This window comes from Lactuca saligna, chromosome 5 (assembly GCF_052625555.1).
Source record: "Lactuca saligna cultivar CGN05327 chromosome 5, ASM5262555v1, whole genome shotgun sequence".
NCBI lineage: Eukaryota > Viridiplantae > Streptophyta > Magnoliopsida > Asterales > Asteraceae > Lactuca > Lactuca saligna.
Genome location: NC_136421.1, coordinates 206,492,055 through 206,517,189, shown reverse-complemented (window position 1 = coordinate 206,517,189; position 25,135 = coordinate 206,492,055). Strand labels below are relative to the sequence as shown.

The following is a 25,135-nucleotide window of genomic DNA, read 5'->3' as shown; positions in this document are numbered from 1 at the left end:
TAAAATTCTTTAAATGTTTATATGATATCTGAATGTAATTTAGGTTGTGGATGTAAATACAATAAAAAAAATTATTATTAGTTTTAAAAAAATTATTAGTTATAATAACAAAAATAAGTCATAATATATAAAAAAAAAAACCCTTTGAGGTAGTTTTACCCAAAAAAAAAAAAGGTTGAATATTTCAAACACCCTCTAGATGTGTGACGTTATGTAATTTTTTTTTTTTTTTTTTTTTTTTTTTTTTTTTTTGCATTTGGATTCATTTTTGTCATCATAATTAAAGAACTGTTAAAAGACTATATGTCGATCTTCACTTTCTTTTGGCTCTGTAAGTATGTTCTTCATCTTTAGGCTTTAAGGCAATCTTTTTAGACATTTGAGTTTTGAGGGTACAAAATTTTACAAAAAGTGTCGCTTTAATAAGTTTTTAGTGCCGAGGTAACCCATTTTTGCTTATAATTATTCGAATATTTAGAGGATCATATAATCGGTTTGATACTCATCACAGCAAATAACTTATATGCCATTATTTTAAGCTTATTTTGTTTAAGATTAAATATTAGGAATAGCAACATAGTGAATAGCGAACATATTCTCATTCATTTGTTTATTTTTGACTTCTACTTTCATTTCTTCTCATTATAACATTTTAATTTATAAGGTCTACCTTACACCCGGCAAAATCTAGCATGACATGATAACCCAACACGAAGTTAGCGGAATAAGATCAGAGATTTCGATCTGTTTATGTATGCGGGTCGATACGACACGACACGAAAAATAAACGGATAGGGTTAGGATCAAGATTTTCAACTTGAAGATAACTCGAAAATGATCCATTTAATTCTACATACAATTTTAAAGTTTTTATATTTTATAAATATATTATATACATATAATATATTATATGGTTAAAATTAAAATAAAAACAAGTTTGGGCTTGTAAACAATTTTGGGCTTGTTAATATTTGGGCTTCTAAAAACCGATTCACAACTCACAACTCCAATAGGGTTTAGGATTCCCAAGTTCACCTAATCTCATTTGTATTCATCAGTCGACTCGACTCGTTCCCCGTAACCCATCCACGTCTGCCTCCCATACCTCCTTCGGTCCTGCTGTGATCTGTCTGTGTCCTTCTCGAATCGGAATCACAACATCACGATTCACCGTTCAAGGCTTCAACCTCTCAGCCTCGTCGTTCGTTCACGACTTCAGCCTCGCAAATCGGAAACGACTTCAGCCTCGTCACTGGTTACGTTGTTCGTCCCGGCGCAAATCGGAGTTGATTCTTGCTGGGTTCACTCACCGAGAGTTTCGTTAAATTTCACAGAACGAACGTTGATCGGTGTCCTGAAATTTAATTTCAGTCATGGTATGTTATAATATTCTATCATCTTCAGTTTTATGTACTCTCGATTCACAATTTCCTTTGGTTATAGCTGGTTATCGAAGAAGTTTACGAATGTTTTAACTTATTTATTTTTTACTTTTAAAAAAATTCCCCTTGTTTATGAAAAAGGAAGCTCTCAGCAGGCTCAACACAGCTAGGCACAAAAGGTGTAATCGCGTCAACTTACTTTATTTTTGTTGGTTTTGGATTAGTGCTTGATTAAGAATAGATTTATTAGGACTTTCTGCAACATTTTCCATCTTTTTTAGATGTATGAAATGAGGCGTTTGACTTTTGTTTAAGAGGATGTAATTGTAAAATCTGCAATGGATCTTTCTCCTTAGCATTTTATATCGCAAAGGTTTTCTGCTATAGAAATCAACTACCATAGCCAAATCCAATTCGATTCTTTAACCAGCTTCATTGAATTTGGTTTACATATCATAATTCCACATCATTAATAATATAAATCCGAGTTCTCAAACGTTTTCTTCTTTATGCAGGCTGCTAAAATTCTTGCAAATTTGATTGTAATGGGCTCTGGAATCTTGATTAGAGGAATGGTTCAAGCATATCGTCAGGCTCTCCAAAGTAAGCTTCTAATTTCATGCCTTTCTTACCAACATCTCCTACAACATGTTGGATGTCTCTGCATTACTTTTTCATACCATTATGTGGTATTTATTTATTTAACTTTTGGTGTCAAAATTGCAGATGCCTCAAAGTCGGGGGTTGCTCAAGAAACATTACAGAATGCTGTGCGGAGAGGAAGCAAAGCTATGACTGAACAAGAAGCCAGGCAAATTCTTGGTGTAACCGAGCAATCATCATGGGAGGAGATTGCACAGGTTAGTACTTTCTATGGCTATTTTTGATGATGAGAATGAGAAGGGCATTTACGTCTTTTTCATTTAAGAAGTAATATATTTATTGATTTTTTTTTTTTTTGTAGAAATATGATAATTTATTTGAGAGGAATGCCAAGAACGGGAGTTTTTATCTGCAATCGAAGGTTCACAGGGCAAAGGAATGCTTGGAGACGGTTTATCAACCGAAAGATCATCCAGGTGATCCTGTGGTTTGACCGTTTGACTTTCTTGACTAAAAAGATGTTTTAAAGATTTGTATATTTGTAGTGTGATAAATTTTTTGAAGATGGGTTTTTGTATTCTTGAATTGTGTTTTCATATGCTGTTATCAGCCATGGATTTATCATATGAGTATGAATAAATACACGGGTATTGTTAAAGATGATGGTGATTCTTGTAAATTTTTATTAAAAAAGATTATATATATATATATATATATATATATATATATATATATATATATATATATATATATATATATATATATATATATACACAATTATACGTCATTAATAATCTATTTGCCAGATGTCATTGGTAATTGTTGAAAAGGTTGCAAGAATGTAGAAATATTAATTTTTTTTCTTCTCCTAGTGTTCATGTTATGAGAAAAAAAAATTGTAATTGTTGAAAACTTAATTCACTAAATGCCATCCTATAGACTTTTTGTTATGTATGTAAATAGATATAGTTGATTTCTTGATAATTATATTAACCAATAAGTAGATAATTTCAGATTTATTTAAATAGCTGTTCATTAAAATTACCAAAACTGAAACCCAAATACCATCCAAAAGACAAACTTCTGTCACAAAATCACCAATTAATTCGTGAGAATTATCTGAGAAGTTTTGTGAAAATATGTATCCAATTTGTCTTTCATATTCTATGTGTTTGCCAATTGAACATTATGTGGATACTTCACTTATAATTTAAAATATGACATCCCATTCTTGTTCCTCTACTTAAGGAGTTTACTCTAGTGAGCAGATGAAAAAGACGATAATATTCCTTCATTAGGTTCTTTATTGTCAGGGTTTCTTTGAAACTAGCAAACAGATAGAGGATTATAAAGATCAAAGTTAAGACAAGGGTCTTTAAACTAACCATTCCAATCAAACCTTTTTGTATGATACCTACTCCAATTAATACAAGTCTTTAAACCAATCTTTCCAATTAAACATTTTTTGTATGATACATACTCCAATTAATACAAGGGTTTTTAAACCAAGCATTGTGAAACGACCAAATACATCAAAACTTTGCGAATACAATTGCAACAAGTCTTTCTTTTTAACTAAAGAAAAATGAAGCGAAATTGATTGCAAAAGAAGGGAAATCGGTTACATTAAAATTACCAATTTGGTATGCCCAATAAATCCAATAATTGGCAAAAAAAAAAGTGTAGTATTCTACAACCATGAAACCAAACCCTGAAAAAAGATTTCACCACCTTACAATCGCAAAAAAGTGATCCATTGTATGAGAATCACGATTACAAAGCAAGCAAATAATACAATCAATGTCGACATGTCCAATTTAACCTTAGTTGGAAGTTGATTAAGAATCACCTACCACGTCAAATATTAAGTTTGTTTGGGACCCATTAGTTCTTTATAGTAGGACACCCACCATTATTCAAACGAACATATCAATAAAATGTTTGGCGGAAGGTTAACGATCCAAGCTTAATCTTTCACAACGAGTTAAAACATCTTTCTTTTGGAGCTTTGATTTTATGAACAAGTCTTGAAATTTGTCGGTTTTGAGGAATCACTTTTTGTTTTGGTGGGAGACTAAGACATTGCTAATCTTCCAAAAGTTCACTAAGTTCATGAATTATTCTACAAGTCGAAAAAGTTCTCTGACGACATAAAATTGTGTATTTTTGAGCTGATTTTTTGCGAAAAATGATGACAAACACAACTTAAAGAAAGTAATTTCATGATATGTTTTTTACAAACTTGATATTCATTTTGTGATATAGAAGTTGAAAACATGGCTATCATATGATAAAGTAATTTCGTGATATGTTTTTTACGAACTTGATAGTCATTTTGTGATATAGAAGTTGAAAACATGGTTATCATATGATATTTGGCTTGAAAATGAATAGCTCTTATATAATCCATACAAAAAGTTCAACATTTTTAGTTTAAACTAATATATAAGACCTCCAATGAATAAAAGTACAAAAATTTCTATACATCTAAGAACTCTCCATGCGCAAATTTTGAAAAAAAAAATGATTAGAACTAAAAAAGATAGTTTTACAAGTTTGATGGCTTATTCTGAAATAAATAAAGTTAAGGGGCTTTAATGTACATAACCCATTTGTATATAACGCTGTAGATTTTGCAAGTTTGCCTTCTTTTCCAAGTTCCATCGTCCCGACATTTGCTTCGCCCCGAACAAAACCCTAAAATTACTTTCCGACGAAATCTTCGAGTTTCGTTAAATTTCACAGAACGTTGATCGGTGTCCTGAAATTACAGTCATGGTATGTTATGATATTTTATCATCTGCAGTTTTATGTACTCTCGATTCTCAATTTCCTTTTATTATAGCTGGTTATCGAAGAATCGCATAGAAAATTACAAATCTTTAACTTTATTTTTTCATTTTTTTTAAATTCCCCTTGTTTATGAAAAAGGAAGCTCTCAACTGGCTCGAAAGAGCTAGACAAAAACGTTGTTATCGAGTCAATTTAATTCATTTGTGTTGGTTTTGGATTAGTTCATGATTATTAATAGATTTATTTGGAGATTTCATCATTTTCTGCAACATTTTCCGTGTTTTTTAGATACATGAAATGAGTCGCTTTTTTGTTGTGATTCAGGCCTTTTGACCATTTTCTAAATTTCATTGATGCCATGATAGATGATCAATATACAATTCAATAGATTGTTTAGGAGGATGTAATTGTAATCTGAATCGAATCATTTTCCTTAGCATTTTATATTAGAAGACTTGTAAAGATCGCGCTACAGAACAATCCACGAATTAACTGCCATAGCCAAATCCAATTTGATTCTTTAAACAGCTTCATTGGTTTACATATCATAATTTCACATCATTAATAATATAAATCCGAGTTCTCAAATGTTTTCTTCTTTATACAGGCTGCTAAAATTCTTGCAAATTTGATTGTAATGGGCTCTGGAATCTTGATCAGAGGAATGGTTCAAGCATATCGTCAGGCTCTCCAAAGTAAGCTTCTAATTTCATGCCTTTCTTACCAACATCTCCTACAACATGTTGGATGTCTCTGCATTACTTTTTCATACCATTATGTGGTATTTATTTATTTAACTTTTGGTGTCAAAATTGCAGATGCCTCAAAGTCGGGGGTTGCTCAAGAAACATTACAGAATGCTGTGCGTAGAGGAAGCAAAGCTATGACTGAACAAGAAGCCAGGCAAATTCTTGGTGTAACCGAGCAATCATCATGGGAGGAGATTGCACAGGTTAGTACTTTCTATGGCTATTTTTGATGATGAGAATGAGAAGGGCATTTACGTCTTTTTCATTTAAGAAGTAATATATTTATTGATTTTTTTTTTTGTAGAAATATGATAATTTATTTGAGAGGAATGCGAAGAACGGGAGTTTTTATCTGCAATCGAAGGTTCACAGGGCTAAGGAGTGCTTGGAGACGGTTTATCAACCGAAAGATCATCCGGGTGATCCCGTGGGTTGACCGTTCGACCTTTTTTTTAACCAAAAAGATGTTTTAAATATTTGTATATTTGTAGTCTGATAAATTTGTAAGATAGAGTAACACTCGCCCTTCAATTAGATTGAAAGGAAGCCAATAACACAGTATAAATAAAGCTCCAAATCATACACTCCACTAGATTCTCCTCAAAAACCAGTTCACCAATAGCACAATCCAGATTCCTAGAAAAAAGAATAAAGTATTAGAAATTTTAAAAAGTCAATAGTATAGATTGTGATAAAAGAGTTGGATACATACAAATGACATTATAGTATAAGAAATTCATTGCATATTGGCATGATACGACACAATATACAAGGAGATGCTAACACCCTGCTCCCGAGTTGTAGCAAAGAAAAGAAAGAGAAGAGAAAAGAGATAAGGAGAGAAAAGAAGAGAAAAGAAAGGAAAAGAGATTTCTCTTTTGTGCTCCTTAGTTGGAGAGAAATGAAAGGAAAATTAAACATTTTGTTCTTTCTTTCCGAATCCTCCCCAATCGGAAGGAAAGTTAGAAGGGAAAATGATCATTTCATTTCCTTCCACTTCCTTCCTTTAATGAAACTCGGGAGCACCATTCTTTCTTATTTTCCTCTCATTTCCTCCAATTTCCTTTCTTTTCTCTCCTTAAGTTCAACTCGAGAGCGGGGTGTAAAGCAATCAAAAATGTTCATGGAGGGAGACCAAGTTACAAATAAAAAAGAATGAGAAATGGGCATTAAAAAATATGAATCATGAATGGCATATTCGTGTCAACCATTAATGTGGTAACAATGGTATGAGTATTCTGCTTATGTTGTTATACCCTTCAAACCACGTAAATGTAAATGAATAAAAAGTAAATATATTGTGCTGATAATAGTGAAAGTAGCAAGCCATTAAGTCAAGAAAAAGGTCATGATAGACAAGATAATCTAATATGCCTTACTAAACCTTCAAACATTTGCTATACAAAATATCAACTCAGAGTCTCAGAACATCTATAAAACTGTAATGTTAGTACAATAAGCAGGGATAATTAATAGTAGAAAAATGATAACCATAGACAAGAATATAAATTACATATGATAGGCAAATTGAATTGGTAGTTAAACCATTATGATGATAAGTGTGTCAATAAAAATCCAAAAATGCATCAACATCACATTAATGCATTACCTGAAGTCTAGCAACCTCCGTGACAATGTATATGATCAAATAACTGACGTTCATGAGTTAACCTAAACAAAAAAAATCAAAATCAGAAACGAAAATAAGGTGCTCAAGTATATAATTCCCAAAAACAATAATTGATAAATTACAGATAGAAAATCGGGCTACAGAAAACAATATCAACACATGACATGTAAGAAAGAACTATGTTTGCATCCGTGGTCAATACATGTAAGAAGGCTATGTTAGAGGAAACGGCGGTGGTTGAACCATAAGAAGATGCGATTTAAGATGAAGAATTATACAAATAGAAAGAGGAAAAGAAGGGGAGAGAGAGAGAGAGAGAGAGAGAGAGAGAGAGAGAGAGAGAGAGAGAGGTGGTGATGTGTCTAAGTAGTGGATGCCGGAAGAAGGGCGGGACGGCGAAGGGAGAGAGAAGAAAGAGAAGATTACTGATTTGGGAGTCTGCCTTTGAGAAGACCATGAAGAATTGGAGGGTTTTCTTTTTCAAATTCTTCAAATATAGGAATGTGAAATCAGGATCCTAACGTAGGATCGTTTTTTAGTTTGCAAGATCGGGACCGGGATCCTAAGATCCCACAAAATAAAACATAATTTTAATTTTTAATTTAGAACATAAAAAATATTTCAAACATTCAATTTTTCGTTCAAAAGTCATAAAAGCTTCAAAATATTAGTCATAACTCATAAGTTACAACACAAAAGAATAATTGGTAAATTGATAAAAGACAAAAAAAAAAATAATAAACATTTTTTTTGCAAAAAAAAAAATATAATAATAATAATAATAATAATAATAATAATAATAATAATAATAATAATAATAATAATAAATAATTTTAAAAAAATCAAGGGAAGGTAGGATTGGATTGAATTCCGATCTTATAATCCTACATACGATCTTATGATCCTACCTGCGATCCTACCACAAATACGATCTGTTTACCATCCGACTCGTTTTTCATACCTAGGATCGTAGGATCGTATGATTCTACAATCAGTACCGCGATTTTGACAACCATGGTGAAAACAACACACGACTTGTGATTATAGACGTGAACAAGAAGCATCAGAATTGTCGATGCCAAAACAGTTTTAAAAAAAGGGGTTTAAAAGGAGGCGAATCTTGTTGGTACTTGGCACTTGGTACCTCTCTTTCTCTATCTTTCTCAGATAGATTTGGGATCGGATTTAAGTTGAGATATTTATTAAACTAATGGTGTTTAACAAAAATAATCTAAAAAAAACTATGCTTAAAAAAATATTACCATATGTATCAATTGTTAAATTTATATATATATATATATATATATATATATATATATATATATATATATATATATATATATATATATATATATATATATTGTTGAGAGAAAAACGTTTGAAAAATACTTGAACAAACGTTAATGCAAAATATAATTGCGGAATAAGTTAATCTCAAATGATCATATTAGCTCAATAATAATAAGTTAGAATTGTTAGATAGTTAGTTGCGGAAAAGTAAATTGAAGAAATGTAAAGGAAATATAAATAGCAACAAGTTATATCAACTAAACATCAAACTGATTCTTAACACGGTTCGCAATCAAACACGAGTTACTAAGTGCGATCAATTTAAGATGAAGAGGATCTTTAATGTAAGATAGAGATAAAAGAGACTGATCTTTATAGGAGATTTCAACAGATCATAAGAAGATATAAGAAAAGATAAGAAGTGGTGTTTTTTATTTTTCTTGAAGAAGTGGACTCTATTTATGGTGCCTCAAAAAGTTACATAGAAAATATAAAATACTAAACTACTGACTTATCGTGACCATGCAAGGTTCACTGGATAATACAATGCTAATAAGACAAGTTAGATGATGTAACTATAAACTCTATTGTAGATGAGGCGATTGCGGTTGACATCTTTAGGTTGCAGTTGTGGTTGTAAAATAGATTGCGGTAGGAAGAACAGATTGCAGTAGGAGATGTGGCTGCATATTGTCAAATTTAAGAGGGTCACTTTATGTATCAACGTTTTCCCCCAAAGTGACCTCTTTAATTTTTCTTTTACTTATCAAGTTTCAGGTATTTGATGAGAAGCCACCAAAATTTACTTACTTCGCCAAGCCAGTGAATTCTCCTTGAAATCTCAAACTTCACTTCTTCAGTTGTATTCTTGGATCTCTAATCCGAAGCCAAAGTCACTTCTAGTTGCTTTCGAGTCAGCCAATACTGTGACATTCCCAAAATCACGGCCAGAAAAAGACCGATTTTTGTTTATGCTTTATAAAAATCAGAGTACTTCATTTTATAAAAAGGTTGCGGAATTTGTTCCCAGAAAAACATGGTAAATACGTTATTAAAACATTTTCGAAGAAACGTATTTATTTCATTTTAAAATGTTTGGGATGTCATCGTTAATACCGAAACATAAGCATAAATAGAACTTACAATGATTTACACTAGTGATCTACATCTCTTTTAAATCTCTCAGTGTAATGTCACTTCACTTCGTCACCTGTGATATACATAAACTGAGTGGGTCAGGTTGGGAAACCTGGTGAGTACATAGGGTTTTCAACCCACAATAATATAATTACTATGTTCAATCAAACAATCAACCCAAATTACCCATCCCCATTATCTTCTTTACTCTTTAAGGATTTAACCTAAGAGTCATCTATCCTGCATTCGTTTATTCCGAAGTCCCTTACCTCCAGGGTTATAGGACTGACACTAAATCCGTAGCTGCCAATGTTCGTTCATAAAGCACTAATTCCATAGCTGCCATGGTCTATTCATCAGGTACTAAATCCATAGCTACCAGTCTTTATCTAATAGGTACTAAGTCCATAGCTACCAATGTTCAACAGGTACTAAGTCCATAGCTACCAATTCCCAACAGGTACTAAATCCATAGCTACCAACGTTTAACAGGTACTAAGTCCATAGCTACCGGTGTTTTTTCCCATAGGCACTAAGTCTATAGCTGCCAATGTATCATCTTCTATCTCTCATCATTCATCTACCCATCTCATACCCAACATATTCGTATATATAAAATACGTATACAGCTTAAATTCTTTAAAACATGTATAAAACGTTCATCCAGCATAGACAACAAGTATTCAGATAATATGCACACATATCACGTAGTTTATATAAAATACTTCATATCTATGTGTAAGATGAAAGGGACTATGCACTCACCTGAGAAGGTGGTGACTCGGTACTCGGACAACGCTTCGAAACCTAATATTATCACCACTAGATTTTAGTCTAATATTACCGTCACTAATTATTAGTCTTATTATTATTATATAAGCGTTTAAACAATACTTTCCGACTACTATGTACAGACAGGGGCCAGACATAAAACACCGGGGGGCAAGACCATTTTGGCGTATAGCACTTCTGAAATCCAACAACCCTATGCGGCCCTTTAAACCAGATTCCCCGTACCGCGAGTAGTTAAAAGATATTATAACGACACTTATATAAGTCATAATAATAGCTCAAATATTTATTATAAATTTATAATAACAATACTAATTTTAAATATAAACTATATTTAAAATAGGGTAAGCATAACTTACTTTCAAGGGGATTTTAGCTAGGAGTCGGGCTCTGCAGGGGCAGAACTTCATCGCCGAATCTTTCTAAGAAAGATTCGTGCAGCGCTTCAGCGCTCACCTTACTATACTAAAACTACAGAAAGAGAAGTCGAATCACGAGGGACCGAAATGCTCGGGGGATAAGGAGAGAAAGACTCTTGAATCAAGAGAATGGTGCAAGAAATATGAGAGCCCAAGGCTCTTATTTATACTAATTGAATTTTCAAAAACTACCCTCCATAATTACTTAATGACCTTTTAGTTATATAAACAACTAAACACCCCTCTATAATACTATTTTAAATGGATTTAATGATATTTGTACTAAAATAATATCAAAAGAACTCAACATTAGTCTTATAATGACCGCATCGTCGATACCTTTCTAATGATATATACATATGTATATATGTGTATACGTATACATGATTTATACTTTATTTTAATACGTAAATATGCTATTATAATTTGTAACTCGTTCATACGAACTCCGTTTTTGACGTTCTTTATATCCACGCGTAGGTGGAGACGTACTCTATAACTTTCGTTTAGACTCCGTCGGCTAATTTTGACTTTATTTTTAAAGTTATATTTTTAACAGGCCGGGACATGATTGGTCCGTTAAAATCTCATAACTTCTTTATCCGATGTCCATTTTCGTCTGTCTTTTTATCGTTACGCTACTAATAACGAGATCTTCGATTCTTGTTTAGGTTGTGTCGGCTAAAAATCAATCGATCTAAAATTCGAATTTCGGGTTGTACACCGCTAATCCGAAACTTCGAAAAATCATAACTTCTTCATACGAAGTCAGATTTGGGCGTTCTTTTTATCGATGTTCTTAGTTTAACATATTATACAACTTTCGTTTAGAGCGCTAAGGCTAAATCTCTCTCTATCATAAATTTACTATTTACGCTTCCCGGCGCCGTGCCGGTTCCGACGCGAAACTTCGTCGGGTCATAACTTCTTCGTTATAACTCGGATTTCGGCGTTCTTTATATGTACGGAAACCTTGTGACATATTCTACAACTTGGTTAAGATTATTTATTCTAAATAATCTTTTTGTCGAAAAGTTGTTTTTGACCCCTATTGCCTTTAAATTGACTAGCCCGAATGTGCGAGCGTTACAATTATCTCCCCCTTAGGATGATTACGTCCCGGAATCATCAACGAAAAAGGGCTCATATAATGACTCCATACGTTATCTCTTCATCCTAGGTAATAATTATAACTTCTATATTCCTTCAAGTCTATCTCTTAGACTCATTGACTGTAAGCAGTACTCGATCGTGCACCTGCTCTCTACCTCAGGCTAGACTTCAAATTATGACCTATCATCATGTGATGCACGTTTAGACTTAGGTCTCTTAGAGTTAAATTCTAAAATAGACTATGCCTTCCTTCATGTTCTAATGTGATATAATCACACTTTAACATGTAGCGTTTCTGGCTACCAACTTCTTTAACAACGAACGCGATACTTCTATTGATCGCTTTGATTTCAATTGTTTGGTTTAAGTCAGACTCTACATTGAACTTGGTTCCCTGAACCACGTAACATACTCATCGTAGTCGGACTCAATTTGGTATGACCACTAGGATCGGAAATCAACAATCTTTTTAGTCATTATCGAAACGATGGTAATGACATACTTGAAAAAAATGAAATCAATTACTAGCTTCTTGGTAACCTTGTGACTTTCCCCGATCCAAGTGTGAGTCCTGTGCTTCCGGTAGTATAGGCCTCTACTACCATTCACACCTACTCATACTCGTCCCAAGTATTGTCTCGCAGTTTCCCAAGTCACCATGCAGCAATTCATACAATCATTCAACACATTAGATAACAAAACGAAGGTTTTATATCATTTCTTGAAACAATTACATAGGTGTTCAAGTTCACCCTAGACTATGCCTCTACTAGGCTACATCATACGAAACTATGACTACTGCATAATCCGATCCTCGGGTAAGAAGTCCTCATTCTTGATTCCTCGCATGGTTCTCTGCTTCGTCGAGGATCATGTGAAATGCCCTTGGCCTTGGTGGCGTTTCTGGTCTTGCTGCTTTATTTTTCCTTGGGCAGTCTCTGGACATGTGCCCCTTGCCTCCACATCCATAGCATACTTTGTCATTATGCGTGCAGTCTTTGGAATAGTGACCAGTCCTCCCACACTTGTAACAAGTCACTTCTTCGTTGCACTTTCCACCATGCTTCTTCTTGCATCTATCACACCATCTTGCTTCACCTCCATTTGCTCCTCCAAGCTTTGAGAATTTGCTTTCCTTGTTCAGCCTCGAAGATCCTTCAAACTTCTGCTTCTCTCCTACCTTATCTTTTTCTAGACCTTTTTCTCTCATCTGGGCCTCTACGTTCTTAGCTGCCCTAACAGCTGCTTTCAAAGTAGTTGCCATTTTGACCATTGGGCCAAAGTCAATGGGCAGTCCGTTAGCAAACCTATCAATCTTGGAGAGTTCAGTAGGCACCAAGTAGGGGAATAGCTTCAACCTTTCTGTGAATGCGGTGGCATACTCATCAATACTCATCTTCCCTTTCTTCAGGTTCTGAAACTCGTTGTTTATGTCTATCAGATCTACCTCCGAGCAGTACTGCATTTTCAACTGCTCCAAAAACTCTTCCCACGACATCCTTAAGGCTTCTCCTCGTGGCATCGTATCTGCCAATAGCTTCCACCAGCTCAAGACTCCAACTTTCAACTGTCTTACTGCGAAGACAGTCTTCTGTTTCTCATTACAGCTGCATCTCTCAAATACCATCTCCATCTCAGAGATCCAATCCATAATCTCAACCGGCTTCGGGCTTCCTGAGAGATTTGGGGGTTTCGCACCCAAGAAATTCTTGTATATCCGCCCATCCTTGTTGTTTCTCCCTTCAGGGCCATCCCTTTGCTCACCTTGAGTCCCTACTTGACTCACTTGGCGGCTGTAGTTCCCTTCCTCAGATTGCTCGGGAACTGGCTTTGTCGGTTCTACATGTACGGTAAGTTCGTCCCTGTTCAACATTTGTCTCATTTCTTCCCTTTGTTCAGCTAACATAGCCCGAATCATGGCTTGAAGTCCAGCCATGGTGACTGGCTCAGGCGCAACTTCTTCAACAACAGGTATTTGCTGAACCACTGGGGGTTGGTTTCGGTTCCCATTCGCATTTACGTTTCCGCTACGGGTTCTTTCCATCTTGATCTCTACACCGAATAAGGTGAATCTAGATCTTAATTTAGGATTGACGTCTTAAATCATCCTTATCACCCCGAAACGTTTATATGCTAGTTCTAATATCGTAGTTAAACGCTTAGAATCCTAAACACATAAGGTTTCCAGATCCGGTCGGCAACAGACCATAGATCCGAACAAATCATATCATGCGCAAAGCATTTAGCACATAAAAGCAAGTTAGGCATTATTCCTAAAATAAGCTAGTGCTCACACCTCACAATCATCGCTTAGCATTCTAAGTTTAAGTCTAGAAATAAATCCATATTCCTAGTTCTCTTAAACTAATGCTCTGATACCAACTGTGACATCCCCAAAATCACGGCCAGAAAAGACCGATTTTTGTTTATGCTTTATAAAAATCAGAGTACTTCATTTTATAAAAAGGTTGCGGAATTTGTTCCTAGAAAAACATGGTAAATACGTTATTAAAACATTTTCGAAGAAACGTATTTATTTCATTTTAAAATGTTTGGGATGTCATCGTTAATACCGAAACATAAGCATAAACAGAACTTACAATGATTTACACTAGTGATCTACATCTCTTTTAAATCTCTCAATGTAATGTCACTTCACTTCGTCACCTGTGATATACATAAACTGAGTGGGTCAGGTTGGGAAACCTGGTGAGTACATAGGGTTTTCAACCCACAATAATATAATTACTATGTTCAATCAAACAATCAACCCAAATTACCCATCCCCATTATCTTCTTTACTCTTTAAGGATTTAACCTAAGAGTCATCTATCCTGCATTCGTTTATTCCGAAGTCCCTTACCTCCAGGGTTATAGGACTGACACTAAATCCGTAGCTGCCAATGTTCGTTCATAAAGCACTAATTCCATAGCTGCCATGGTCTATTCATCAGGTACTAAATCCATAGCTACCAGTCTTTATCTAATAGGTACTAAGTCCATAGCTACCAATGTTCAACAGGTACTAAGTCCATAGCTACCAATTCCCAACAGGTACTAAATCCATAGCTACCAACGTTTAACAGGTACTAAGTCCATAGCTACCGGTGTTTTTTCCCATAGGCACTAAGTCTATAGCTGCCAATGTATCATCTTCTATCTCTCATCATTCATCTACCCATCTCATACCCAACATATTCGTATATATAAAATACGTATACATCTTAAATTCTTTAAAACATGTATAAAACGTTCATCCAGCATAGACAACAGGTATTCAGATAATATGCACACATATCACGTAGTTTATATAAAATACTTCATATCTATGTGTAAGATGAAAGGGACTATGCACTCACCTGAGAAGGTGGTGACTCGGTACTCGGACAGCGCTTCGAAACCTAATATTATCACCACTAGATTTTAGTCTAATATTACCGTCACTAATTATTAGTCTTATTATTATTATATAAGCGTTTAAACAATACTTTCCAACTACTATGTACAGACAGGGGCCAGACATAAAACACCGGGGGGCAGGACCATTTTGGCGTATAGCACTTCTGAAATCCAACAACCCTATGCGGCTTTTTAAACCAGATTCCCCATACCGCGAGTAGTTAAAAGATATTATAACGACACTTATATAAGTCATAATAATAGCTCAAATATTTATTATAAATTTATAATAACAATACTAATTTTAAATATAAACTATATTTAAAATAGGGTAAGCATAACTTACTTTCAAGGGGATTTTAGCTAGGAGTCGGGCTCTGCAGGGGCAGAACTTCGTCGCTGAATATTTCTAAGAAAGATTCGTGCAGCGCTTCAGCGCTCACCTTACTATACTAAAACTACAGAAAGAGAAGTCGAATCACGAGGGACCGAAATGCTCGGGGGATAAGGAGAGAAAGACTCTTGAATCAATAGAATGGTGCAAGAAATATGAGAGCCCAAGGCTCTTATTTATACTAATTGAATTTTCAAAAACTACCCTTCATAATTACTTAATGACCTTTTAGTTATATAAACAACTAAACACCCCTCTATAATACTATTTTAAATGGATTTAATGATATTTGTACTAAACTAATGTCAAAAGAACTCAACATTAGTCTTATAATGACCGCATCGTCGATACCTTTCTAATGATATATACATATGTATATATATGTGTACGTATACATGATTTATACTTTATTTTAATACGTAAATATGCTATTATAATTTGTAACTCGTTCATACGAACTCCATTTTTGACGTTCTTTATATCCACGCGTAGGTGGAGATGTACTCTACAACTTTCGTTTAGACTCCGTCAGCTAATTTTGACTTTATTTTTAAAGTTATATTTTTAACAGGCCGGGTCAGGATTGATCCGTTAAAATCTCATAACTTCTTTATCCGATGTCCATTTTTGTCTGTCTTTTTATTGTTACGCTACTAATAACGAGATCTTCGATTCTTGTTTAGGTTGTGTCGGCTAAAAGTCAATCGATCTAAAATTCGAATTTCGGGTTGTACACCGCTAATCCGAAACTTCGAAAAATCATAACTTCTTCATACGAAGTCAGATTTGGGTGTTCTTTTTATCGATGTTCTTAGTTTAATATATTCTACAACTTTCGTTTAGAGAGCTAAGGCTAAATCTCTCTCTATCATAAATTTACTATTTACGCTTCCCGGCGCCGTGCCGATTCCGACGCGAAACTTCGATGGGTCATAACTTCTTCGTTATAACTCGGATTTCGGCGTTCTTTATATGTACGGAAACCTTGTGACATATTCTAAAACTTGGTTAAGATTATTTATTCTAAATAATCTTTTTGTCAAAAAGTTGTTTTTGACCCCTATTGCCTTTAAATTGACTAGCCCGGATGTGCGAGCGTTACAAATGCATTGCGGTGATTGGGATGGAGTATTTGAGATCACTGTTTTCTCTTTTATACACAACTCCTAATTGTGGGAAGTTGGTTGAACCTAGGGACCTTTCTTGTTAACCTTCAGTGAAAACTGGTGCAGGCTCGGCCGCATGAAGATTGAATTTTTGAGCAAGCACATGATGGATGTCTGCATCTATTTTGGCAAAGGCACACACCAATGACTTAACAAACTCACAAGCTTTCTCATAAGTAATCACCATTTCCGGGTGCTTCTCGGCCTTGATTTGAAAAACTCTTGCAATCAGGAACACTTCTTTAGGATTTATGCAAGGAAAATCAGCCTGAGTTCTGATGTAATCATTGCTTCTCCTTGTGAGTGCATACTGAACGAATTTAGTCTTCATGAATTTCCTCACCTTGAAATTCTTCACTCCTAATGGTCTGTCATTAGACCAGATGCTCTCAAAGGCAGATCCATGCTTAGCATGGAACTGATTTAGACATTCGGATTTGAGAGGTAGCGTTTGGTCATTGGGAAGGCTAAGTTCAAACGGTTCAAAAATAGAGAAGAATTTGGAGTTGGACGAAATTGGAACATCCCAGTATCCATCGAATGGGGGTTCAGCATATGTTCGGACTGGCTGATAGTCATCATTAAGTAGCCTTCAAATGGTATTAACCCAAGAATTGATGAATGTTTCATCCATAGTTGTATCGAATCCGTTTTCTCTTCAAATATGTCCTGCAAACTTTGCAGCCTTCCAGTCCTTCTTCTTTTGAATGGTGGCAGGAGAATCATCTGAATGCTCTGAAGACATAGTTGGTGCTATGTTTTAAAGGGATGGGGGGGGGGGGGGGTTCTTGGCGCGGAGGAGAATAATGTTGTTCTTGATGTTGCGGTGGAGGAGACTAATGTGAAGAGTGTTGTTGGGATTCCTTTTGTGGTGAAGAATGATTTGAAGAGTGAACCGGAGTTGGCTGTTTGGGAGATAGTTGCAGAGTTAGAACCCTTTGAGGATTTGAATACTCACTTCCCCCTTTTGAGGAGGAAACAAATTGTTGCTCCTCAAACCACTGTTTAAGGCCATCAATATTTGAAAATTTCTTATTGAATTGAGACTTGATTAACTCAGAGATTTGGAGATTGTTGGGAATTTCGGTGTTGAACAGCAAGTTATATATTTCCTTTGTCAATCGTAGAATCTCATCAACACTTGAATTGGCCATGAGGGAACGACTTAGGCCATTGATTGCTGACTGAAGAGCCACAATGGTAGATTGATACAAATTGTGGGTTTCATCAAAAAGTTATTTTGAATGGGCTACTTGATTGGCAAGAGTGGTTTTGAGTTCATTCTTTATTGTTGTGACCTCTTGGATTAGGCTTTCAACAATTTCCATGAATCCCTTATGATCAACAGTGCGACTGTTGTCTAGGGCTACCCATTTCAACTTTTAAGGAGAATCATTCAGAGGTCATTCTTTCTCTTGCTTCCAATCTTTCAACTCTTTCAGCCAGTGACTGCGGTTCAGCGACATCAAGGTGTTGCAGTTAGTTGATGGTGATTGCGGCCAGGATTTGGTCGACTTTGGATTGAAGGCATATAAATTCTTTTCTCGAGACAACCAATTTCTTCTTCTTCTTGGCTTTGGGTTTTGAAGTGGAGTGATGGGATCTGTTGGATTCTTTGTCATCAAACACCGTTAGAAATTCATCAGAGTTGGGGGGTTGCTGAACATCCTCAAGATTAAAATCATCAAGCCCAAACACTGGACTTGAGCTGATTTCAACTGCGGTTCCATCATCATTTGAATCATGGAATTCGGTGGTAGGAGGAGGCTTAGATGGACCAACATTACTTTGAAGATTCTGAGCCTGCTTAACTGAAGAGTCCATTTTAGACATCCATTCTTGAATCTGCAGAATATCATGAACTGTCTTGGCATTGCTGAAAGAATCTGCCCAATACTTGGCAAATGTTTGAAGATCTTTTTCCCTTTGTTGTTGTTATTGGACTTCTTGTTGTTTCATTGCCTTGAACGCCCTTTGAAATGCTTCAAACTTTCTAACCTGACTCAGTAGTTGGTTGATCCCGAGTCCAAGAATCATCTGATCGATATCCGTCAAGTCATTGGTTTCGCACCGAGGTGCCCCTCGGGTTCGTGGTTCCTTGCACTATTGTGCTCCCCATGCCTAGACCACTTGAAAGTAATGGTAGCGGAATAGGATTTCCTGAACTTCCTTAATCTCCTTGACCTATAGTCTAGTCTAGCCTCGACCCAGTTCTGGCTAAGGCGGAAGAATTGACTTGCGGTGAAACTTGTGTTTCAAGTGTTTGTGTGACACGAAAGAGAATGGAGCGCAACTCCTCAGGTTCAAAATGGTGGATATATGATGCCCTGGAGACCTTAGGGCGACTTGAACCAATAGGATCCACTTGGGATTTGACCGCGGGGGGGGGGGGGGGGGGGGGTGTTTCCATGATGAGATGAAATAGATACACTTACTGTATCTGAGATGTGAGATGGGCTTTGAGTAGTTGAGCCTGCGGTAGCTCGAACGACTATTAGAGTTTATTGAGAGACTGCGGTATTAGTCAAGTAACACATTTGGCTTGGATCTGGGTTAAGTTTGAGTTTCTTTCACCTGAAGAGTTGTCCAGAAGTTGAAGGCTCCTGTTAAGGTTCATCAGTAAAGTCCAGTTGTGGTTCAGATATCACAGCACAAGAGCCTACAGTCTTGGATTTTCTTTTCTTGGAAGGGGTAGCACCCTTCTTCACAATGTTTAATGGATGCTTCTTTGTCACCACAAGAGATTTAACTCTATTGGATTTGGGTTGTTCTGACGTGTCTGTCGTAGGAGGGACCTGGGTTGCGGTAGGGACTAAGATAGACTAACTAGGATGAGGCGGGGAAGAATGGTATAAGTCAATACCATCTGTAGCCTCATTGTGTTCTGTAACTTCATGAGTGTTGAGTCCAATAGACTCCAAAATATGTCCAGTTAATCTCCTAAGGGGTCAAAAAATAGTTTGAACTTTAAAGGCTATGTACCTTTTAAGATCGTGAGTAACAAAGGGACTGGTATCATCACCAATATCGAGCTTGGCGTCTTTGTGTAGATCAAATGAAACATCCCAAAAATACGGTCCATAGATTTCATTTTTATGTAACGACCGAAAAATCCAACCAATTTAAAATTTTCAAAAACAACCCGATTCCATTAAATTATTACAAAAAGGTTTTCAATACAAATCATTTAGCGTATTCCCATAATCACATTACTACAAAATCATGAGGAGCGGTACGATCACGCCTTTACCTTGCCACGGTCTCCTGAAGAACCTGAAAAACATTAAACCACAACTGTAAGTCCGAAAGCTTAGTGAGATACCCCCAAAATACCAACCACATATACCATACATATATCATGCTATCTCATAACGAATCACAGAACAGTCATGCATATCGGGTCTACTGTGGGACTGGTCCGCCTTGTTGGGCCTTCAGTCCACCGGGTCCACCCTCCGAGTCTAATCATGTCCCTCGAGTCTACAGTGTGGTTGGTCCGCCCGCACTGGGCCTTCAACTCACCTGGTCCACTCTCTAAGTCCAATAATGTCCTTCGAGTCTGCAGTGTGGTTGGTCCGCCCGCACCGGGCCTTCAACCCACCTGGTCCGCTCTCTGAGTCTACAGTATGACTGGTCCGCCCACGCCCGGGCCTTCAGTTGGCCTGGTCCACTCTCCGAGCCTCGGCACGTCTGGTCCGCCCTCGTGGGGCCTACAACATATCCGGACCGCTCGTTGGGCCTTCAAAATAACCGGTCCGACCTGGGTATCTTGGCCTACAACACAAAGCAGGACCCGCCTCAACCCAACTCCCATCCAAACAACCATGTGCACATAAACATACAATCACATAACAATTCATATTCAGGCAAACCGATCTAGCAGATCACATAACACAACATACTCTAACAGGATACCAACCTAACCGGTCACTAGCAAATACCATCCTAACTACCCGGATGCAAACATATCAAGCAATAATATAACAACAGATACCCGGATCTCAATCCGATAAAGGGCCGGCCTTGGTGCCTTAGACCCTGTTGATATAGTGAGGATAACTCACCTCGAAACTGCCGGCTGAAAGGATAAGATCCCGCTGCACCAAACTCCGACACGAACTCCTCCACTGAACACCAAAACACTCAACTCAATAAATACCCTTAATTACCAAAATACCCCTGGAAGACAACTGGTCAACCTTTGGACAAAGTCAAAGTCAACCCCTAACTGACTCTACTCACCGAGTCAACCCGATGACTCGCCGAGTCCCCAAACTCAGAACTTCCCTCAATCCGCGACTTAACTAACCGAGTCACCCCGAGACTCGCTGAGTCCAGCAACTCTGAGTCCACTCGCACCCAACTCACTGAGTCATCCCTTGACTGACTGATTCTCGACTCAACCAGAAAATATTGGGACTCTTCGACAAGACTCACCGAGCCTAAGAACAGACTCGCCGAGTCTAAGGCTATCTTCAACCTACTCGCCAAGTTGTTCATCCAACTCGTCGATTTCCAGCTCATCTTCAAGCAACTCATCGAGTCCACCCATGTGACTCGCCGAGTTCCACTGGTCTGAATCCATACAGAAGCTTTCCAAGCCATGCAGATGATCCAAACCATAGATCTACTTCTCCTAAGGCCATCCATCACGTAAAGTGGCAATCTTTACGTGAATCCAAGAAGATCTAGGCATTTTTACTCTAGGGTTTGGGGTTTGGGACAAGATAGCTCCATCAACAACACAAGAACAGGGACTTTAATGCTCTTAAGACCTTCTCCACTCCAGATCTGAGGTAGCAACCTCAGATCTATCCTTCAAACTCAAGATTCCACAAATCTAAGCTTCCCACACAACCCCAAAATGAAGAATCTAGAAGAACACAACCCAATAACGAGATATTACCTCAAAATGAAGCCTCCAACAACAAGAGATCCGAATCTAGACAAAGCCCTTTGATCCAAGCCTCTTCTCCTTCAATATTTCTTCAACAAACACCTCCCCAAGCTCTAAATGCACTCCAATCTTCCACAATCACACTTTATAGGGTTTCTGGACTTCAAGGGGGATCAAAGAGGTTGGGGAGAGGGTATAATGTTCTTTAAATAGGGCTCATTCCCCGGATTTAGGGTTTTCTCCACTCAGCACCTACTCGCCGAGTCCATCTTTGGACTCGCCGAGTAGGCCACTTGACACACGACCAAAGTCGCAACCCTACTCGTCGAGTCCATCCATGGACTCGTTGAGTTGCCTTTCAAGATTTACACATTTATCCCTTTAACTCTGCTCTTGCTATTCCGGGATGTTACATTTTAAATCATTAAAGAAACCATAATTATTTTCATCATGTAAAAATCATAACCCATGTATCTCAAAATGTCATAACAACTATCAATCATAACAATCGCATATCAAATATCAGAGTAAATATCCAAGGCTAAAAGTTGTGGTGTGTGTCATGCAGTCATCCCGAGCTCTTCCCTTTGCTACCGAAAGTACCTGAAACCAAAAACTGAAACTGTAAGCACGAAGCTTAGTGAGTCTCCCCAAACTACCACATACCATACACATATACATGCAACTAGGAGATACGGGCCCCACCCACACTAATGGAGATACGTACCCCACCTATACTCAGCTAACTGGGAGATACAGGCCCCACCCGCACTCCAATGACTATGAGATACGGGCCCCGCCCACACTCGGATACTATAAGATACGTGCCCCGCCCACACTCAGCTACTAACATATATACAAGTACCATACAGAAAACAAGTACTTCTACAGCTATCAAACAATCATATATATTCATATTCAAATAATGCTATGAGATATGGGCCCTACCCACACTCTACTAACTAAGAGATACGAGCGCCGCCCACACTCAGCTACTGGTCATACACATAACATATACAGGCCGACCTTGCTGCCTTCGACCCGTTCTACTAGAGAAAAACTCACCTCTCAATCTTGATGCATATCTCGTGCGTGAGGAATCTCTCCTAGCCGCTCCCACAACTCCCAACTAAATCTATACAATAACACTTGGTCAGAAGACTGAAAATTCATCTGAGGGTAAAATGACCATTTTACCCCTGGTCAAAGTCAACATTCTGGGTTGACCGACTCGCTGAGTCAACTCGTCAAGTTCTATGGTGTCCTGTCTCGTGATAAACTAAGTCAACTCGTCGAGTCCCTTAACAGACTCATCAAGTTCTATCTTGTACAAAAATGAGGTAACACGAGTCAACTCATCGAGTGTGACATCCCCATTTTCACGGCCAGAAAAGACCGAATTTGTTTATGCTTTATAAAAATCAGAGGATCTCTTTTAATAAAAACGTTGCGGAATTTGTTCCCAGAAAAAAAACATGATAATTTCATTATCAAAGCATTTCCGAAGAAATGTATTTTTATTCATTTTAAACATTTGGGATGTCATCGTCAATACAGAAACATAAGCATAAACATAACTTACATTCATTTACATTAGTGATCTATATCTCCTTAATCTCTTAGTGTAATGTAACTTCACATCATCACCTGTGATACAAGTAAACTGAGTGGGTCAGGTTGGGAAACCTAGTGAGTACATAGGGTTTTCAACCCACAATAATATAATTATTATGTTTAATCATCAAGCAATTAACCCAATTACCCATCCCCATTATCTTATTTATTCCTAAGTACCTTTCCTAAGGATTCATCCTAAGGGTCGTCTCCTACATCATATTTACCTCTCATCTTCTTACATCGCATTTCCTTATATGTTTGTTCCTAAGGACTCTCCCTAAGAATCATCGCCTACATCGCATAGACAATATTGATTCATGGATTACTCCCTCAATACGTGCCCAAAAAGGGTTAGAGCATCATCGCATGAATACGTAGTTACAACATCGCCTGAACTCGTAATTCATAGTAAGGGGTTAGAGTATCATCGCATGAATACGTAGTCACAACATCACCTAAACTCGTAATTCATCACCTACAGGTTATGAGCTTGTTGGTGTTTCCACGAGGTTGTCTATAATAGTCCGTGGTCGCCATCTATACTCTGGTAGATGACTACATCTCCAAATTGCCGGACAAGGTTATAGTATCTTTCATCCTACATCACCGATTCATCATCACTTATCTATCGTCACCTAATTATCATCACTTTCCTATCATCACCTATCTCTCATCATTTTATTTCATCACACATCAACTATTTCATCTACTCATGTTTTATCCCAACATATTTGTAGATATAAAATAAATATATATACTTTAAATCATTTAAAACATGTATAAAATCAGTCATCCAACATAGACAGCAAGTATCCAGATAATATGCACACATGGCATGTAATTTATATAAAATACTTCATATCTATGTGTAAGATGAAATGGACCATGCACTCACCTGGTTAGGTGGTAACTCTGTACTCGGATATTGCTTCGTTATCTCAAAACAATTTCCTTCGGACAAAACCTAGTATTATTACCACTAGAGTTTAGTCTATTATTCACAGAGACTAATTAATAGTCTAGCTATTATTACTATTATATAAGCACGACACAATACTTTTCACCCACTATATACAGACGAGGCCAGACATGGAACACCAGTGGGCAGGATCATTTTGGCATATAAGCACTTCTGAATCCAACAACCCAAGCGGCCCTCCAAACCGAAACCCCCGTGCCACGAGTGGTTAAAAAGATATTATACCGACATCATTTAACCCATAATAGTAGCCTAAATACTTATTATAAGTTCCTAATAATGTTACTATATTAAAACATAAGCTATACTAAAGATAAGGTAGGTATAACTCACTTACAACGGGTTTCCTTGGAAACCGGGATTCACCGGAGTAGAGTTTCTGAGCCGGAGGCTCTTCTTTATAGAGTTGTCAAGCACTCTGGGGCTTCCGCCTCGTGCTAGGGGGTTCCCTAGGCTTTTCAGGGGGGTTTTAGGGCTTAGAGAGAGAGAGAGAGAGAGAGAGTATAGAGAGAGGAATAAAGGGTTAAGGTGTGATGAATGAAGGAGAGGAGCGTTTCTATTTATAATAGGCTGGAGGAAGTTTCCCATCATGAATTTTTGATATTCACGTTGTGAGCCAGGCTGGTTAAAGCCAACCACAGCCTGGTGTTGACACGTGGCATCGCACACAGGGTGGAAATCAGTTGATTTTCAAAAATTCATAACTTTCGCACACAAACTCCGTTTTTGACGTTCTTTATATCCACGAGTAGGTAAAAACAATATCTACAACTTT

At 37.0% G+C, this 25,135-nt stretch overlaps 2 protein-coding genes across 2 annotated transcripts; both read left to right on the top strand.

Moving 5' to 3' along the window:
• The first annotated feature begins 1,037 nt into the window (after nucleotides 1-1,037).
• LOC145045093 (mitochondrial import inner membrane translocase subunit PAM16 like 2-like) lies at nucleotides 1,038-2,643 on the top strand. Its single transcript, XM_078993438.1, has 4 exons — nucleotides 1,038-1,376; nucleotides 1,898-1,985; nucleotides 2,109-2,242; nucleotides 2,347-2,643. Exons 1-4 carry the CDS (start codon nucleotides 1,374-1,376, stop codon nucleotides 2,476-2,478), a joined length of 357 nt encoding a protein of 118 aa, XP_078849564.1. The 5' UTR covers nucleotides 1,038-1,373; the 3' UTR covers nucleotides 2,479-2,643.
• A 1,987-nt stretch (nucleotides 2,644-4,630) lies between these two features.
• On the top strand, nucleotides 4,631-6,116 carry LOC144997124 (mitochondrial import inner membrane translocase subunit PAM16 like 2-like). The gene is made up of 4 exons (XM_078956956.1): nucleotides 4,631-4,763; nucleotides 5,386-5,473; nucleotides 5,597-5,730; nucleotides 5,832-6,116. Exons 1-4 carry the CDS (start codon nucleotides 4,761-4,763, stop codon nucleotides 5,961-5,963), a joined length of 357 nt encoding a protein of 118 aa, XP_078813082.1. The 5' UTR covers nucleotides 4,631-4,760; the 3' UTR covers nucleotides 5,964-6,116.
• The last annotated feature ends 19,019 nt before the right edge of the window (nucleotides 6,117-25,135 follow it).

What these genes read in the sequence shown, in the direction of transcription:
- LOC145045093 (XM_078993438.1), top strand. An exon ending in ATATCGTCAGGCTCTCCAAA is followed by an intron (nt 1,986 to 2,108) that starts GTAAGCTTCTAA and finishes TCAAAATTGCAG; the next exon opens with ATGCCTCAAAGTCGGGGGTT. An exon ending in CATGGGAGGAGATTGCACAG is followed by an intron (nt 2,243 to 2,346) that starts GTTAGTACTTTC and finishes TTTTTTTTGTAG; the next exon opens with AAATATGATAATTTATTTGA.
- LOC144997124 (XM_078956956.1), top strand. An exon ending in ATATCGTCAGGCTCTCCAAA is followed by an intron (nt 5,474 to 5,596) that starts GTAAGCTTCTAA and finishes TCAAAATTGCAG; the next exon opens with ATGCCTCAAAGTCGGGGGTT. An exon ending in CATGGGAGGAGATTGCACAG is followed by an intron (nt 5,731 to 5,831) that starts GTTAGTACTTTC and finishes TTTTTTTTGTAG; the next exon opens with AAATATGATAATTTATTTGA.